The 16156-nt window shown below is 41.4% G+C and overlaps 2 protein-coding genes across 3 annotated transcripts; both read left to right on the forward strand.

The window, feature by feature from the left end:
- The first annotated feature begins 1 nt into the window (after position 1).
- Positions 2-9012, forward strand: LOC109481746 (NADH dehydrogenase [ubiquinone] 1 alpha subcomplex subunit 9, mitochondrial-like). Its single transcript, XM_019784342.1, has 11 exons — positions 2-55; positions 872-1054; positions 1461-1558; positions 2020-2111; positions 2566-2707; positions 5818-5920; positions 6467-6534; positions 6984-7060; positions 7627-7722; positions 8158-8221; positions 8590-9012. The coding sequence occupies exons 1-11, from the start codon at positions 16-18 to the stop codon at positions 8755-8757; spliced, it is 1131 nt and encodes a 376-aa protein (XP_019639901.1). The 5' UTR covers positions 2-15; the 3' UTR covers positions 8758-9012.
- Positions 9013-11966: 2954 nt separating this feature from the next.
- LOC109481706 (fibropellin-3-like) lies at positions 11967-13876 on the forward strand. 2 transcript variants are annotated; one of them, XM_019784297.1, is made up of 3 exons: positions 11967-12359; positions 12635-12754; positions 13659-13876. In XM_019784297.1, the coding sequence occupies exons 1-3, from the start codon at positions 12029-12031 to the stop codon at positions 13772-13774; spliced, it is 567 nt and encodes a 188-aa protein (XP_019639856.1). In that variant the 5' UTR covers positions 11967-12028; the 3' UTR covers positions 13775-13876. The 2 variants fall into 2 exon arrangements, with proteins under 2 accessions (XP_019639856.1, XP_019639855.1); XM_019784296.1 differs by having other exon boundaries at positions 12626-12754; positions 13659-13873.
- The last annotated feature ends 2280 nt before the right edge of the window (positions 13877-16156 follow it).

Raw genomic sequence — 16156 nt, forward strand, 5'->3', positions numbered from 1 at the left:
GGCCGAAAGAAGAAAATGGCAGCCATTCTGGTGGTCAGAAGTGCCGGATTGGCAGGTAAATATCGTCCGTTTTGTGGCTAAAGGAGTACGTTGGTAGCTAGATTACGAATTTACATACCGTACTGAAAGATATGCGTGCAGTGTCAACTACTTTTGAGTCCCCAAAACTCGGTGACGCCGCCCAAAACAACGCGATCCTCGGTGCCCTTCACTGGGAAGGGCAACAGCTGAGGAGGGGGAGGGGGTCAGGGAGCAAGGGGAAGGGGGTCCTGGACATTTGAGATGTCGTCAGATTCTATTAAGATTTCAGAACTTAAAATCTGAGTGCAATGAGATGTTAAATGATTGGTAATGTTCTTTGCAGCCTGAATTTTGAAAAATATGGTGCTTACAAGTAAGTTACAACTTAACTTACAGACTTTGCAAGATACACATACTGCAGATGTTGACTGTGCTCTGTTCTCATGGTTTTGCAGTCACCATTTTACCATGACACCGCAAATATATTTATGCTTTTTCAATTGTATTACTACTACTGTGCTATAAAATTGTTTTTGCGAATAAGACACTGTGAAAACCTCCTTTTTCCATCTACTGCAAAATTAAGTCCCCACAAAAATAGATGACAATACTACTCGACTGACAACACAAACACCTGTTGTTGTTGACGTGACATGTTGTTGTTTACCTGTTGTTGTTGACATGTTGTTGTTTACAGGCCACCAGCTGAGCCCCGTAGCAGGGGTGTCAGTCCTGCACAGCTGCGGTGTCCACAATAACAGATACACATATAACAACATAAAAAACATTTGTTACTTGTTATTATTTACATGTTGTTGTTTACCTGTTGTTGTTTACCTGTTGTTTACAGGCCACCAGCTGAGCCCTGTAGCCGGGGTGGCAGTCCTGCATAGCCGGGGTGTCCACAATAACGTGATCCCGACCGGTGCCCACGTGCCGCGGGGGAGGGGAGGGCGCTCGTCCTTCAGCGGTATCTGTGCGACTGTGTTCGGAGGCACCGGCTTCCTGGGACGATACGTCATCAACAAGCTTGGTACGTAACGGGAATTAGGTTACTCTTTTGGCATATTCATTAGATAGATATTTTTAGACATTAACTCTTTGTACAAATACAATATAAGCAATCGCCATGACATCACATCCAGTGAGTGGTAGGTTAGAGTGGGTAATAAAAGTTTTCACTCTACAGAGTTTCAGTTTACTAGTGTTAAGATGCTCTTTAGGCCCTTTAATTAAAGCCAATCTTCCAGGGCTCCTGCACAATTTCATTAAAAGTACAGATATTTAGATTTACCTCCATGTTTTACCTATTCCTGATATTTAGTAGGTGGGTCTTCATGAGATCCCAAAATTGATTAGATTTTGGGTCCTCTGGAAGCTTGTTATGGTACTGCAGCCAGACTGATTGTGTTATACATTTTGCCTGATTGTCCCTGCAGGTCGGGATGGCAGTCAGATCGTGGTTCCACACAGATGTGACTGGTACAAGACTCTGTACATGAGACCTATGGGAGACCTGGGCCAGATCGTCTTCTCTGTGAGTTTCCAATCCTAGTTTTATCTTTACATATTCTTTTGCAAAAGGAGGCTGCATTTTCACTCTCTGTTTCTTTGTAACTGTGATGACTAAGAAAGTTGACCTTAGCTGTCTAAAGCTAGGTAGGTTTATATACTAGTTTTCATCTGATTTATTAGATACATGTACCTTTCCCAAAGGCACAACATCTGGCTTGCTACAGACTAGGTTTTAGTGGTGCTTTGATTTAATATGTAAAGTTGTGATATTCAAGACCAAAACCTTTAGACTCAAGTCAGCATTACCTAACTAGAATTAAGTAGAAAGCGAACATTTGCATTGTCTGACACTGGAAAATAAACTGTACAACATTGAAGAGGTTCATCAGTCACATAAGATTACAGTTAGTAGAATGTTCTTCAACCAGTGACTGTTTCTGTAAGGTGAAACTGTACCACACATGGTGTTTTTTTTCTACACAGGAGCTGGACGAGAGAGACCCTGAATCGTACAGGAAGATGCTGCAACATTCTAATGTAGTCATCAATCTCATCGGCAGGGACTATGAGTCCAGGTCAGTTATCTTCAGCCCCTGTCACTCATTCAGGACCTTCCAATGACTCTGCTCCCAAACACTGTCCCCAACCTGGGTTAGCTCTAGGATTGGGAATAGTCTAGCATTCATCCTATTTTAGCCCCTAGCCGGTCGCTCCTATTGATTGTATCTATGAAGATAGACCTTTTGTAGATGGATGGCCAGTTTGTTACTCGTATCTTACTTTTAACAGTTCTCTGCTCTATAAACCATCTTGTCATATCTTCCTCCTGACACTGATATTTCCAACTCAAAATGCTTCAGAATCTGTTTCTGCAAAAGTAAATCATTCAGATTGAACTAACTTTTCTATTGTGACACATTTTAATTTTTTTATAAATTTTCATTGACAAACACATTGTATGGACTATGAACACATTTTAAGTTTTTAAAAACTTTTTCAGTGACAAACACACTTTCTCTCCCCTCACAGAAACTTCAAGTTTGAGGAGGTAAACGTTGACTTTGCGCGTATGATCGGCCAGCTGTGTCAGGAGGAGGGAGTGGAGAGACTGATCCACGTGTCGTCGCTTAATGCAGACCCAAACAGCGAGTCTAAACTGTACAGGACAAAGGTAAGGTCACTGGACTTTCAGGTAGTACTGTAAATCACTTATATTTGTGGTACTATTCTATTCACTGTTTTCGCTGTCGCAATTTACCGCGAACAAATAATTTGCCAACTTTCTTTCTGCACCTGCAGCCACCAATAACATAAAGTACTGCAAACATGTCCAATTTTCTCAGACTTCGAAATTTTGGTACCACAAATAAAAAGTGATTTGCAGAATTTTATTGGAACTTGGGAGTTCATTTTGCAGCTGTGTGTGTGTTGGGGGGGGGAGCGAATGGAGATCTTTGTTCTGTTGTAAGTTTGTGGTTGATATTGTCATGTGTTGACAGCCACTCACAAAGAGTATGACAAGTCTACATTGTCAGTAGTCAGTTGCTTGTTAATATGTAGAAGTACAGTAGTGATACAAATAGATTTAATGCAATAGAAACGGCCCCACAACTTGAGAAAAAATTAACTTCCATGATAGATCTATGTGATTGTACACATCAACTTTCAAAGGAAAACTGATGCACTTGAACAGAGGTGTGGTACCTTGACCCCATTGGTCACGGGTCACGTGACTCCTCGGCACCTGATTGGCTGCTGAGTGTCACCTGACCCACCCATGGTTCACCTACCTACACTAAGTGCTAGAGAAACCGCCGTGCAGTGCCCTGTAGTACTCCTGCCTTGTCTGGAGTGCTTGGAACCTGCAGTGGTTCAGTTCTGGGGAGATTCTGTCTGTATCAGAACTGAACCTGGCAAGTGATGGAGAATTAAGCCTAGGAAAACTGTCAGATACAGTCCTAGGTTATGACTCCTCATACAGTTACACTACAGTTCATATTGGGTGTAATATTTGAAAGGATACAGTATTTCTGATCAACTACACTAGTAAGGTCTCTACAGATCTCTAATTGTACACTCAAAAAGTGGACTTTCTTTTGTGTAATTTGTGCATACATGAACACGTGTGTGTGTATATGTATAACAATCACTCACACTAACTCACATACTAGCACTTGATGTTTTAGTAACTTTTATTTATTTTATTCACATGGATTTTTGAGCATTGGATAGGAAGCACTTGTTGTGCTTATGTAAATCCGCTGCTCATAAAACATAATACAAATGTAAACATAAAGATGACATAAAGTATAGCATTAACATAAAATGAAAGTGGCTGGCGCACCAATACCTAGCATAACATTATTGAGATTGGTCAAATCTTCCAGAGTGGTGGATATAGTTAAACACAATATCAAAGATACGGCAGTTGGTAGGGTATGGGAGGGAGGGGCTACCTGTAAGAAGTAGAGTACATAATGTGGCGTCGTTTGCATTGAGTGGGTCGGAAAGAAGTATGTTTTCAAGATGAAGGCAAGATATGGATAACAACATTTTGGTCCTTTCAGTATTATAACATGTGCAGTGTAATAAATAGTGTTCTGGTGTCTCATTCGGATGCCCACATTTGCACTCGGGACTACTGATACAGTGATGCTGGAATAGGTGGTAGTTCAGCTGGCTGAAACCAAGCCTGAGTCTGGTAAGGTGAGTCACATGGTGTCCGTGGCCGTGAGAGTAGTGAGGATGTCTGGGCATGCTATCAAAGCAAGACTCTAATTCATTTTTGAATGCACGAATGGATGGGGATTCTTTGGCGGTCTGGGGTAACTTGTTCCAAGAGAAAACAGCAGAAGGCAAGAAAGATTTTTTGTACTTTTCAGTTTTGAGGGTAAAAGGGAGATAATTCTGGTCAGTACGCAGGCCATAAGGGGTGGAATCACGGATAAGTGGGGGAACCAAGTCTTGTAGATATTTGGGAACTAAGCCATTGGCCATTTTATAAAAGTGAACAAGTTTGAACTTTTCGCGTCTGTTGGCAAGTGTTTCCCAACCGACGTCACATAGAATGCGGTGGTGATTCGTACCTCTCATTGCGCCTGTGCAAGCCCGGGCAGCGGACACCTGGACTGACTCAAGGAGGTCTGAATCCTTCATAAGAACACCACACCAGGCAACATTGGCGTACTCAAGTAAAGGACGTATCATGGCTTTGTACAAGATTTCAAGCGTTTTCCGTGGCACAAAATTTGATACTCTTGTTAACAAGTTAACTCGCTTCATTGCTTTCGTCACCAGAGTTGACACGTGGAGTGACCATGATAAATTTGGAGTGAGATGTAAGCCAAGGTGCTGGTGAGAGGGAGTTTCAGTCAGCTGAACACCTCTAAAGTATAGTGGTGGGTGAAGAACCTTTCTTCTTTTAGAGGAAAAAGTCATCAGTTCTGTTTTGCCGGGATTGAATGTTACAAGCCACTGGTCTGACCAGTCTGACACTACACTGAGATCATGATTCAGTCTGTTCGCTGAGACAACGGGATCCATGATTATCTCTAACAGTGCGGTGTCATCAGCAAAAAGACGGGAATCTGTTCGTAGGTTGTCAACAAGGTCATTTATAAATACAAGAAAGAGCAATGGGCCGAGAAGTGACCCTTGTGGAACACCTGCATCAATTGATAGCCATTCAGAGCACATCCCGTTTATAACAACTCGCTGTTTACGATCGCTCAGGTAGGATTCAATCCATAATAAGAGAGACCCAGTAACTCCTAGTTGTCGCAGCTTAAAGATTAATCCCCCATGCCAAACCTTATCAAAAGCTTTAGATATGTCAAGAAAAACTGCACGGGTTTCGAGGCCTTGGTCAAGTGCTTGATGAATTTTGTGGACTAAATAGGTCAATGAATTAACGGTGGAATCTCCCAAGGCGAACCCGGCATTACGGTCAGTGAGAAGCTTGTTCCTGTGGAAGTATGAGGACAGTTGATTATGGACTATTCTTTCAAAGACCTTTGACACACAACATAGGAGGGATATGGGTCTGTAGTTTTCCTTGATCTGCTTGTCTCCTTTCTTGTGCACGGGCACAACATTCGAACATTTCCAAATTTTTAGTAACTTTCCTTTTGGTAGTATGTTCAATAGTCCTTGTCATACATTATAGTATGATTGTACCATGTACAATTGTTGTGCAAAAAAAGTTCTTCCTATATAGTAAAACATGATTAAACACATTTAAGACAATACCTTCTAAATCTAAGAACCTTCTCTTCCTGTAAGTTTGAAGGAGAGCAGGCAGTGAAGGAGGTTTTCCCAGACGTGACCATCCTGCGGCCTGCACAGATGTTCGGCAGGGAAGACAGGTTCCTCAACTACTACGCCAGTAAGCACACATTCATACTTCTATTCTGGTAGAATTTCTGTGAAGTAAAGCATGCATTCTTATCTCTCTTCTAGTTCCTCAACTAGTACGCCAGTAAGTACGCTTTCTTACTTCTATTCTGGTAGAATGTGTGAAGTGAGCACGCATTTTCACATCTCTTCTTGTTCCTCAACTACTACACCAATAAGCACACATTTTTCGTACCTTTTCCTCTGGTAGAACACACGCATTCGTATACATTTCTTCTTGCCCATTAACTACTAATCCAGTATTAAGGATGCATTCTAGCATTTCTTTTCGTAGAATATGTGTTAGATTATTAGATAAGCATGCATTCTCCAGCATCTGGTAGGGTAGGGTGTGTTTTTTTTAGTATTTAGCAGAAAGTACAGTGGCTGATACATTTAATTCATTGTCATCATACAGTATCATCCCAGTCAAGATAGGGATTTGTTAGCCTGATTTTTAAGTTAGAATTATACTAAAGGTATTTCTGAGTTGCAAGTAAAGTTGACTGAATGCGTGATAATTGTTTCCCCCTGACAGATCTGCGTACATTTGGAGGAGTACCTCTGATCGGCTGGGGCAAGAACACCATACGCCAGCCGGTCTATGTGAGTTGTTCTGTTTCACATAGCCTGTAATTATAAGCTGCCTTTAGGTGTAACACACCTGTTTTGTACTTTAGGTACAAGCTGTGTAAGACACTGTATGAATCAACAGGATTACTACAATTTGAATGAAAGCTCATCTGTATTGGTAGAATCCATAGTTATAGAGTTCAAGCTTGTTATGGTGAGTTATTTCTTTGTGTTGGAACAAACTTGAACTCTGTAACTATGGATTACTACAAGTTGACTAAACGCTATTAAGAAACTCCTGTTCTAAGGACTTTACACTTTATATAACATATATATATTAAATAATATATATTACACTAATATACTGGCATGCAAAGATAACAAACCAGGACGCAAAATATTACCAATACACTGGTCTAGAAGCAGAGATGGTAGCCACAATACAGAAATGAACGTTTTTTTCCTGACATGTCCCTGTGTAGGTAGGAGACGTAGCCACTGCGATTATCAATGCAGCCAAGGAACGAGACACAAAGGGGAAGACTTTTGAGCTCGTTGGGTACGTTAGAAGTTTATTTCTCAACTTCAGCCTCCCGAAGTACATGTAGCCATTTGGCATGAAATCTGTACTGGTTATGGGTTTCTGCAGCAGGGAGGAAAGGTTTAAGAGGTACAAAAAAACTCAAACCGAGTCCAAATTAAACCAATGCTTGAAACAAAGGTAAAGACATCTTCTTGGATATGTTAGCTTTTTTTTTTCTTTTTATGTAAAGAAAGGATTTGAAGGTGTATAACAAAACCCCAAATTATTGGAAGTGTTGTTAAATTTTGTTGTTAGAGAGAATGACAGAGAATAGTCATCTATAATTGTGTGCGGTAAGGTCATATTGGTCCTGTCGTTGTTGCACCACCGTTTGTATTCTGAAACATTAGCACATTTATATGTCGATGAAGGTTAGACATCCAGGTAATAAGTTACATCAAAAAGGGACACTGATAAAAGGTAGTGGATGATACCTTAAATGTCTGACCGTTTCCAAAATCATATCCAGTAACTGTTGCTTTAACTACTAATTTTGGGCGTATTAGCACCTTTAATCTTGTCTTTTCCCATGTCTTGTCCAGCCCCAACAGATACTACCTGTATGATATGGTGGAGTATATCTACCGAGTCATGCACCGAACTCCCGTCATCTACCCTTACCCAAAGTTCCTGTACATGTGAGTATGAAGTTCTGTACATGTGAGTATGGAAAGACTTTTTCTTTCCACAGGAATCTGGTCTGGTTGAAACAACTCTTGTGAAATTTCATCTTTACTTGCATTTTATTCTTTGTATCAGGCTAGTGGCCCATATACAAAGAAAACTGGCATTGTATTTTATTATTTATAACATACAAATACACAACATAAACTTTTGCACGTCATATGATTTAAAAAGTAAGCATTTATACAATACAACTGTTGATAGTTGGAAATACATTGAAAATCTGTATTTGGGGTGTCAGGTCACTGCAAAAACCCTAAAAGTAAACCACGAACATTTTAGAAAATTTCCAGTATCCCAGCTATGCACATACCACTGCATTGTCCTTGAGTTAAGTGATTCTGTTACTGATTGCCAATGTTTGTTTGTTTGTTTGTTTGTGTTTCCAGGCTTGCGGCTAGACTTGGTGAGCTGAAGTGGACCCCCTTCATGACCAGGGACCAGGTCATCAGGGTACATATTTTTACATTAACAAACGTCATTTCTGTGGCTTGGCAACGTCTTGGTTCCTAAAACACAATTACTAGTGATACTTGTTGTCTTGTAGCAATCTCAATTAAGTCAAAGTCCTAGAAAAATTAGAACTAAAAAAGCTTGGTTATGCACTGGTATGACTATGATGGAGTTTATTGCAATTTTGTACATGTACATCTTAAAAGTGCATTTAAAAGAAACACACTTGAGTGTTGCCAGAAAAGAGCCAGGGGGATTTGAATCTGTAAATACTGCACATAGTGTCTGTCTTCTTTGTGACAACCAGTTAGGGATTAGCTCTTCAGTGAGCTAAAACTGGATTGAGATCACTTTCCTTTTCTCTCCAGGATCATCACACAGACCAGACCACCCCAGGTTTACCAGGTCTGGAGGATCTGGGCGTCACTCCCACTAGTCTGGAGGCTGGGGCCATCTCTGTTCTCCGCCGACACCGCATCCACAGATGGTACGAAGAGGCAGTGGACGATGTAGAACCCGCGAAAACAGTCTCCTGAAGAAAAAATGCAGATTCCTTTTTGTGTTCAATGAAAGATAGCTCCATTTAAAGATGGAATACATGTTTGATGGGTTCTTTTGCGTCAAACACAAGAGTAGTCTCCTGAAAAACTGCGACTCTCTTTTTGTGCCTCTCCTGAATAAGTGCAGATTTCTTTTTGTGTTTATCTTGCATATAAAGATAGACTACTTGCAATCTTTGATGTCAAACCCTAAGGAACCCTGAAAAATATTTCTCCTTGTTTTAACACATTTGGACAAGAACAGTCTCTTGAAAAACTGCAGCTTTCATTGTGTCCATACATATACATTTGTCCTGGCATACCCCAGTCTGTAGTCATCATATTAAAGATAAAATGGTGTACTAAATGAGGATGACAGTTAATTCACAGTACAACATTGTCAGCATTGTATAGAATGGCCCTTGGAATGGTAAGTCTGTGTATCCACTGGCAGACTTTGTTTCACAAAACAATAAATATTGTGAAAACTCCTTGTCACCTTGTTTTTATTTAGACAAGTCAGAGAGAGAGAAAATGTTTGAAATGGGTTGCACTTACTACACTAGTCCTGTTATTCCTGTAAATATGTGAGAGAGACAAAAAAACGGTCCCACAAGATTCAGCAAACACTACCGTCATAAAGACATACATCCCTTAGTGGCACTTTATGCTATCAGTGAGGCATGTTTATTTTCGGTTCCAGTGATACGTTTAGAATGGGCCTGCAAAGAAGATAACTTATTATGTTTACCGAAGGAAAACATATTGTTTTTGCTCCATTTCTTCTTCTGTTCCAAACACTAACCTCTGACCTGGCCAATGGCCTCTTTTGTTTATGTCTGTCACCATAGTAACTGGTGTCGGGTTACACAATGTGGCAATTTCATAGTAGGCATTTAGACTCCTGTCACCATATACATGTATGTGAATGTGTTTAATGTATTTGTCAATGAGTAAGAATTAACAAAGCAGACCATATCCGAAGGTAAACATTATGCATTTGCTTTGCAAATATTACTTTTCCAGTTAACTTTAAAAAGTTAATAAACCACTTACCGACAGACGTTCCAGATAATCTCCAAGCAGATCTTTCGGTGGCAAGACAGTATCCATTGGCCAGAGGAGTGTCCATTAGCCTCCGATACAGGATGGCCAATGGATACAGGACGGCCAATGGACACAGGACGGCCAATGGATACGGTCTTTTGCCACCCAACCGAAAGACCTGCTTAGTTCTAGAGTCCAAGGGAGTTGGTCCGCTAGAGAGTACAGTTTGCCGCAAACTCCTAAAGCCTGGTAGAGGCTAGGTTCTAGGAGTCACCTATAAATATATACGGGGGGGGGGGACGATGACTCGTAGAACTGACAGTAGCGCGTATATGGACGGATTCCGGGCCAGCTAACTGTTCAAACGGCAAGTGTTCACATTCCATCAGCAGGGATCCATCAGGTAGCCTCTGTAGCAGGCTTATAGAACTGGGGGTTTGGTGGTCTTACATGTAGGCTGTTTTCTGATTAGCTCAGTTCGTAATTCAACCAGGCCGGCTATTTTGTCTACATGCAATCAGAAAATAGCACATAAAAGACCCTGAAGACCCCCCCAAACCCCCCAGTTTTTGGCATGCTATGGAGACTACCATCAGGCGGGTCGTCGTCTCTGTGCAAGTAGGCTTTCAGGGGTTGAGTCGGGATATAAGTGATAAGTCTGATAAGTCGGGAGGGATACATACGGAGAATGTGGCCCGACTGATGGCCGACATCAGGTTGTAGTCTTGGTTTGTTGATGTGTCCCGAAAGTGTTTCTTAGTCGTCACGTGTAGGCTAGGCATCTGTTGTGTGAGAGTTGCACAAGCAGAAAATTTGTAGAAACGTTTGCGTATAGCCTCTACGGTACCTGGCGTCGGGAGGCGGCTGGAAAGAGTAGAAAACGGCCAAGTAGAGAGATAGCATGCCAAGGGAGTTTGGTCGGCTGGAGAAAACAGTTTGCCGCACCGAAGCCTGTGCGTAGTCGGGAGCGGCAAACTGTTCTCTCCAGCCGACCAAACTCCTTTGGTATGTTACGAGTATCTCTCTATTTGGCCGATTTCTACTCGTTCCAGCCGCCTGCCGAAGCCTGGTATAGGCTAGTTTGCGTAGATAACTAGGTGATAGTTACTTTGCGGTTACGTAGATAGTTACTTCTTATCTCTTACTTTAGTTCGCACCAATCAGACGCGTATGGATGAAGACATTTCCTCTGCAGAACTATTAATATCGCCCGTCCCTGCCGGCCAGGTGTGTGGTTCCCATGGCCTAGTTTGGGACACGGTATAAATTACCGCACACAGAACAAGCCTCACACACATCACGGAGTCTGGACTCAACTCAGCATATGGTGAACATGTGGAAGTTTCTGGTCTTCATCGCGGCTGTGGTCGTCTGGCCGGACTCGTCACAAGGTGAATATAGACTTTCTATGCCTCAGTTTGCATTTAGGTAGTAACTGAAATAATTACTTTATTTGTGGCCCGTCACCGCTATATCAGGTTTGGGATGAAATACGTCCGAAGCTTTTTTACAGCGTGAAGGCCCCTTTATTCATATACGCGTTTTCTAATTATGTGCATGATCTTACGTACCTCGTGTCATTGATTTTGGAGTTACGCTATAGCTGTGATTAAATGGTAGAAAGAAAGTTCTTGACTTTGACAGTGAGTTTCCAAGATACGTTAAGAACGGGCCTGATCAAATCAACATGGCGTACTGGGATCCCGTGGCAGAAAGTCCGTCGATCATTAACTCTTGGTTGTGATTTTTTTTTGCACGCTGTTCCCAGTGAATTACCAGCCTGATGTAATTTTTATTCTCAGCCATAAAACAAGTGTTGCTGTGGGGTCGTGTGGCACAGCGGCAGCGTGCTCGACTCGGAACCAAGAGGTCCCAGGTTCGAGTCCTGACATGTCACCGATCTTGTGTCCTTGGGAAAGGCACTTTACACGACATTCCCGTGTATTGTCTTGTCCGGTATTCGTCCTCTGCGTTGGTGGCGGCATAAAATAAGTTGATATAACTTGAGTGTGCTGTCACCATGTCTAGTCATCATGTCTAGTGTTGGAATATAACAAAACAAAACAAAATCAGGTGTTGCTCTTTTTCATAGTTAATCGCTGGCAGCTATCATAAAATGTCCGGGAAATGAAAATAACGAAGTTCTCGCCTCTAAGGTCAACCAGAGTACCTGACCTCTGTCGACGGATGGTCCTTTTTCAAAGTTCGCGCGGTTGGAGCTATGACTAACCTGAATGTCAAGGCCACTTGCGAGTCGATGGGGATGAGATTACCGTGCTACCACTCAGGTACGGAAGGGTGTACCAGCAACTACTGGACATCAGACTGCATCACGTATGACTACGGCGGCGGCAGCTGTGCGTGGCATTACATCCTCTCGGAAAACCTGTGTGGAACTACTGACTCTCGGTACTGCCAGCCCCTTGATGACATCTTTGTGTACATGCCTGGCTGGATTGGGGGTGGTGACAGCGCCATCGGAGTGGACTACGAGACTCACACCTGGAGCCTGATGGGAGCGAACTACAACAACATGTACGCCCTGTGTGCAGGTAAGGATTCAATCTAAATGTGTTTTTACATGACAGACAGAGTAGACCTTAAGTTGGGTGCCTTTTTGTTGTTGAATGCCAAAACGCACATAAAGGGTCCACTTAGTTTTGTGCAATACAATAAAACATTTAAGACATGATGAAAATTATTTCCTTGCAAATGTTAGCCGGTTGCGTTCCTAAAATGTACACGTAATGTTTTAATAAAATTGTAAATTGATGTACGAAGCCACGATTCGATCGATGAAAACCGGATATTCAAATAGATCAAATAGATCTAGACATCGACGAGTGCGCCTCCAATCCGTGCCAAAATGGCGGAACCTGCCAGGACGGCATCAACTCCTACAGCTGCAGCTGCCCAACCGGGTTCCATGGAGACCACTGCGAATCTGGTAGGGGTGATATTCTAATTTTTCTTACACACTTTAGCAAGCAAATCCATTTTTTGTCGATTATTCAAATTTATCTACAACACATATCCTAGCTTTCCCTACTCTGATTCATTTTACTTAGACTTGGACTGGTGCTCCCAAGCCCATTGTCCACACGGCTGGGATTGTCAGGACTTCACGTTCTACTTCCAATGCGTTCGTGAGTAAATGTTTTCACCATGATGTTCCCAAACTGCTTTAAGCATCTTGTTTACAACATTTAGAAGTGATGCTATATCTAATCAATGCTGACTAAATGGAAATATTCTGGCATTTAGTTTTCAGTGTTAAAGTACCTGACATTCAAGACTTCTACTTACTAATAGACGATTGATGATGATGATTAAATGAGTAGGTTAGTGTTCTTTAGTAAGGCTTAGGAGATTGTTTGTTTATTGTTTATTTAACCAGAGAACATATCGCCCTGGAGGGTGGTTTTCAATGCACCCTGGGGGCAATCCCCGAACACAATAAAATAATAACAATATAATACAACATAAAGTAATCACTGAAGAAAACTTATGTACGATCAAGGAGCAAATTAAAATAAGGTAACTTAAGCACAAACTTAAGTAACAGAAGAATAAGCGGTCCAAACTAGGCATACATCAAGTAATATCAAATCAATCATACAGAAATCAGAATAAATAATAAGTGAAATAAAAAAAATTTGCATATCAATGTACAATTGGCAGTCAGTCAGTCTTGTTTGTATACTAGTATTTGTTTGAAACGTAAAAGTGTACTGGCCGATTTCAGGTGAGATGGTGAGATGATCATACAGTGTGTCTATATAGTTCATTATTATATTTCAACGAATAAAAGACTAGTTGCGAAATTTCTTATGTTTAACATTCATCTCCAGATCCTGATCACGTCACCAACAGGATGACCGCCTACCAGTGCAGCAGCGCCTCCTGTCCGGACGGCATGTACTGCACCGAGGAGGGCGTGGCGTCCTTCTCCTGCAAGGCTGTGTGACGTCACGGCCAAACGTCATGCGTGCAACAAACAGCCAAAGGCTGACAGGCGTGTCCGCCAACAAGCTTTCTCCTGATTCTGATTTGATTTAAAATTGCAGAAAATAAAGCGCTTCAAAGATCATATTCTTGGCCTCTTTCCTGACTTTTGAACGGATTCATACCTGTACATAACCGGTACATAACTTGGTACCTAGAATTGCACGGGTGTTGTTGTTTTTTTATTCCAACATGTAATCACCACACGTGGTGACGACACACTATATATTAATGCCGCCACCAACACAGGGGACAAATGCATGACAGGACAATACTCATTTACACCTGAGCTAAGTGAGGAAAGTCGTATAAAGTGCCTTTCCCAAGGGCACAAGATCGGTGGCATGTCAGGACTCGAACCCGGGACTCCGAGTCGCGCACTCTGCCGCTACGCCACACGACCCCACTATGTTTTTAGGGTCTCTCTGCCAAGAGGTGCTGAAAAACTGAGTGAGCTTAAACAGAGCTAAATGCATAACTTCGTTCTTAGTCGCCGCTCTCTTAGTGGCTGCAAATAACAGTCGACCAAAATAGACCTGATGTAGGTGTGCCAACAGTAAGGGTGAGAGGTCAGGGTTTGTTGGGACGGTACAAAAATCAATATTTTACTCATTGATGTGGGCAGCGTTTTTGTGACCGTAGAAATATTAATCTTCAAGCAGAAGTAAAAACGTTTACAAGAATCTGACCAGCACTTATGTGTACCTTTATATCTAGCAGGCACAACATGTGCTTACATACACTATAGTATCTGGCTTAAGTGCTTTAGAGATACTTTAAAAATTCAATACTAGAAAGGAGTACTAAACAGGAGTAATATACTGAAGATGAGCAGAACCCTCACATATAACAACAAAAGTTTGACAGTAGTAACATGGCATTACAAGAAGTGTTTATTGCTTTATTACATGTCCCGTTCTTAGTCGCCGCTCTCTTAGTGGCTGCAAATAACAGTCGACCAAAATAGACTCCTGACGTAGGTGTGCCAACAGTAAGGGTGAGAGGTCAGGGTTTGTGGACTCCATAAAAATCAATATTTTGCTGATCGATGTGGGCAGGTTTTTGTGGCCAGTAGAAATACTAATCTTCAAGCAGATGTGACTACTTGTGTCCGTCTAATATTTAAAAGGCTTTGAGACGTTCGAAATATAACAATTATACTACAAAAGAGTAAAGAGTTACTAGAAAAGAGTAACTAAATATAATAGGTCGAAAAAACAGGAGTAAAACACCGAGAATTATTTGAATCCTTACGCCTGCCTTATTATATAATTACTTCTAGATTATAAAAGTACAATATTAAGAAGTTATTTCTGGAACCAAATTGCAATTTTACGGGCGTTCGAAACGCTTTTTATTGACAACTATGTGACAAAATCATTTTTTCATTTTCTAACGGATAAGGTTTCCTCTTGACGTAGAAAGAAAAAAGTGATGACACACCACAGAGTGTCCTTTCTTTCTCCGGCAACATTGGCCAAAATACGCACGTTTTATGACATATGAACGAAAGGAACATCAGACCTTTCTATAATTTTTTTATGCTTTAAATGTCCATAACCAAAAACAATCAACCTAATAAGACAATACAATATTTAGGGACCGTCTTGAATATCTTTAACTTCTAAAATATACTCTGTTGATACTGCTTTGTCGCTCGTCTGTTGTTAAAATGACTCTTCCTAACTCAGACGAGTGAAAAATATTCCACACTTTAATTTCCTGCACAGCTGTCTGTTGATTTTTCATACGTTGCCTGATAACAGGAGGAAGGAGTGAACTATTCTAAGCTCCTGCAGTACGTGTGTCCACAGACAGGGTGAGGAGGTCAGGGCTTGTTGGGACGGCGGGAGGGTCATGGAAAGTTTACTGCAGGTCACATCGGTAACGTCTGATGGCTAGATCGATAATTGTGTTGGCAACTTGAATTCAAGGCTGTCAGATTTAAAGGAAAAACGTATGAACCTTTTAAAGCAAACCCGATAGTTTCAAACATTTGAAAATTTTGTTTTGCAGGATTTCGTCCACGTTAAACATGGAGCTATAATTTGAGGATACGTCGATGAAGGTTAGACATCCAGGTAATACGATATGCCAAAAAACAGTTACTCAAGCAACTGGATATGATTTTGAAAACGTCAGACGTTTCAGCTAGTATCCACTAGCTTTCGTCAGTGACTGAGAGACCAGAGGGGAAAGCAGGTTTATATACACAACCTGTTGATTGATATGCAAATAAAGTGAAGACAAATTTTTTGGAAGTCGAAAAAGGAACAAAGGTCAGACAAGTCAAGTCAAGACAAGATGATGCAAATTAGTCTGAAAGCTCCTGTTATACAGGACA

The sequence above is a fragment of the Branchiostoma belcheri genome, unplaced genomic scaffold, assembly GCF_001625305.1.
Source record: "Branchiostoma belcheri isolate BF01 breed outbred unplaced genomic scaffold, Haploidv18h27 scaffold57, whole genome shotgun sequence".
Taxonomy (NCBI): domain Eukaryota; kingdom Metazoa; phylum Chordata; class Leptocardii; order Amphioxiformes; family Branchiostomatidae; genus Branchiostoma; species Branchiostoma belcheri.

What these genes read in the sequence shown, in the direction of transcription:
- LOC109481746 (XM_019784342.1), top strand. Translation starts at nt 16, where the DNA reads ATGGCAGCCATTCTGGTGGTCAGAAGTGCCGGATTGGCAG. An exon ending in GGCAGGGACTATGAGTCCAG is followed by an intron (nt 2,112 to 2,565) that starts GTCAGTTATCTT and finishes CTCCCCTCACAG; the next exon opens with AAACTTCAAGTTTGAGGAGG. An exon ending in CCATACGCCAGCCGGTCTAT is followed by an intron (nt 6,535 to 6,983) that starts GTGAGTTGTTCT and finishes GTCCCTGTGTAG; the next exon opens with GTAGGAGACGTAGCCACTGC.
- LOC109481706 (XM_019784296.1), top strand. Translation starts at nt 12,029, where the DNA reads ATGACTAACCTGAATGTCAAGGCCACTTGCGAGTCGATGGGGATGAGA. An exon ending in CATGTACGCCCTGTGTGCAG is followed by an intron (nt 12,360 to 12,625) that starts GTAAGGATTCAA and finishes ATATTCAAATAG; the next exon opens with ATCAAATAGATCTAGACATC. An exon ending in TGGAGACCACTGCGAATCTG is followed by an intron (nt 12,755 to 13,658) that starts GTAGGGGTGATA and finishes ATTCATCTCCAG; the next exon opens with ATCCTGATCACGTCACCAAC.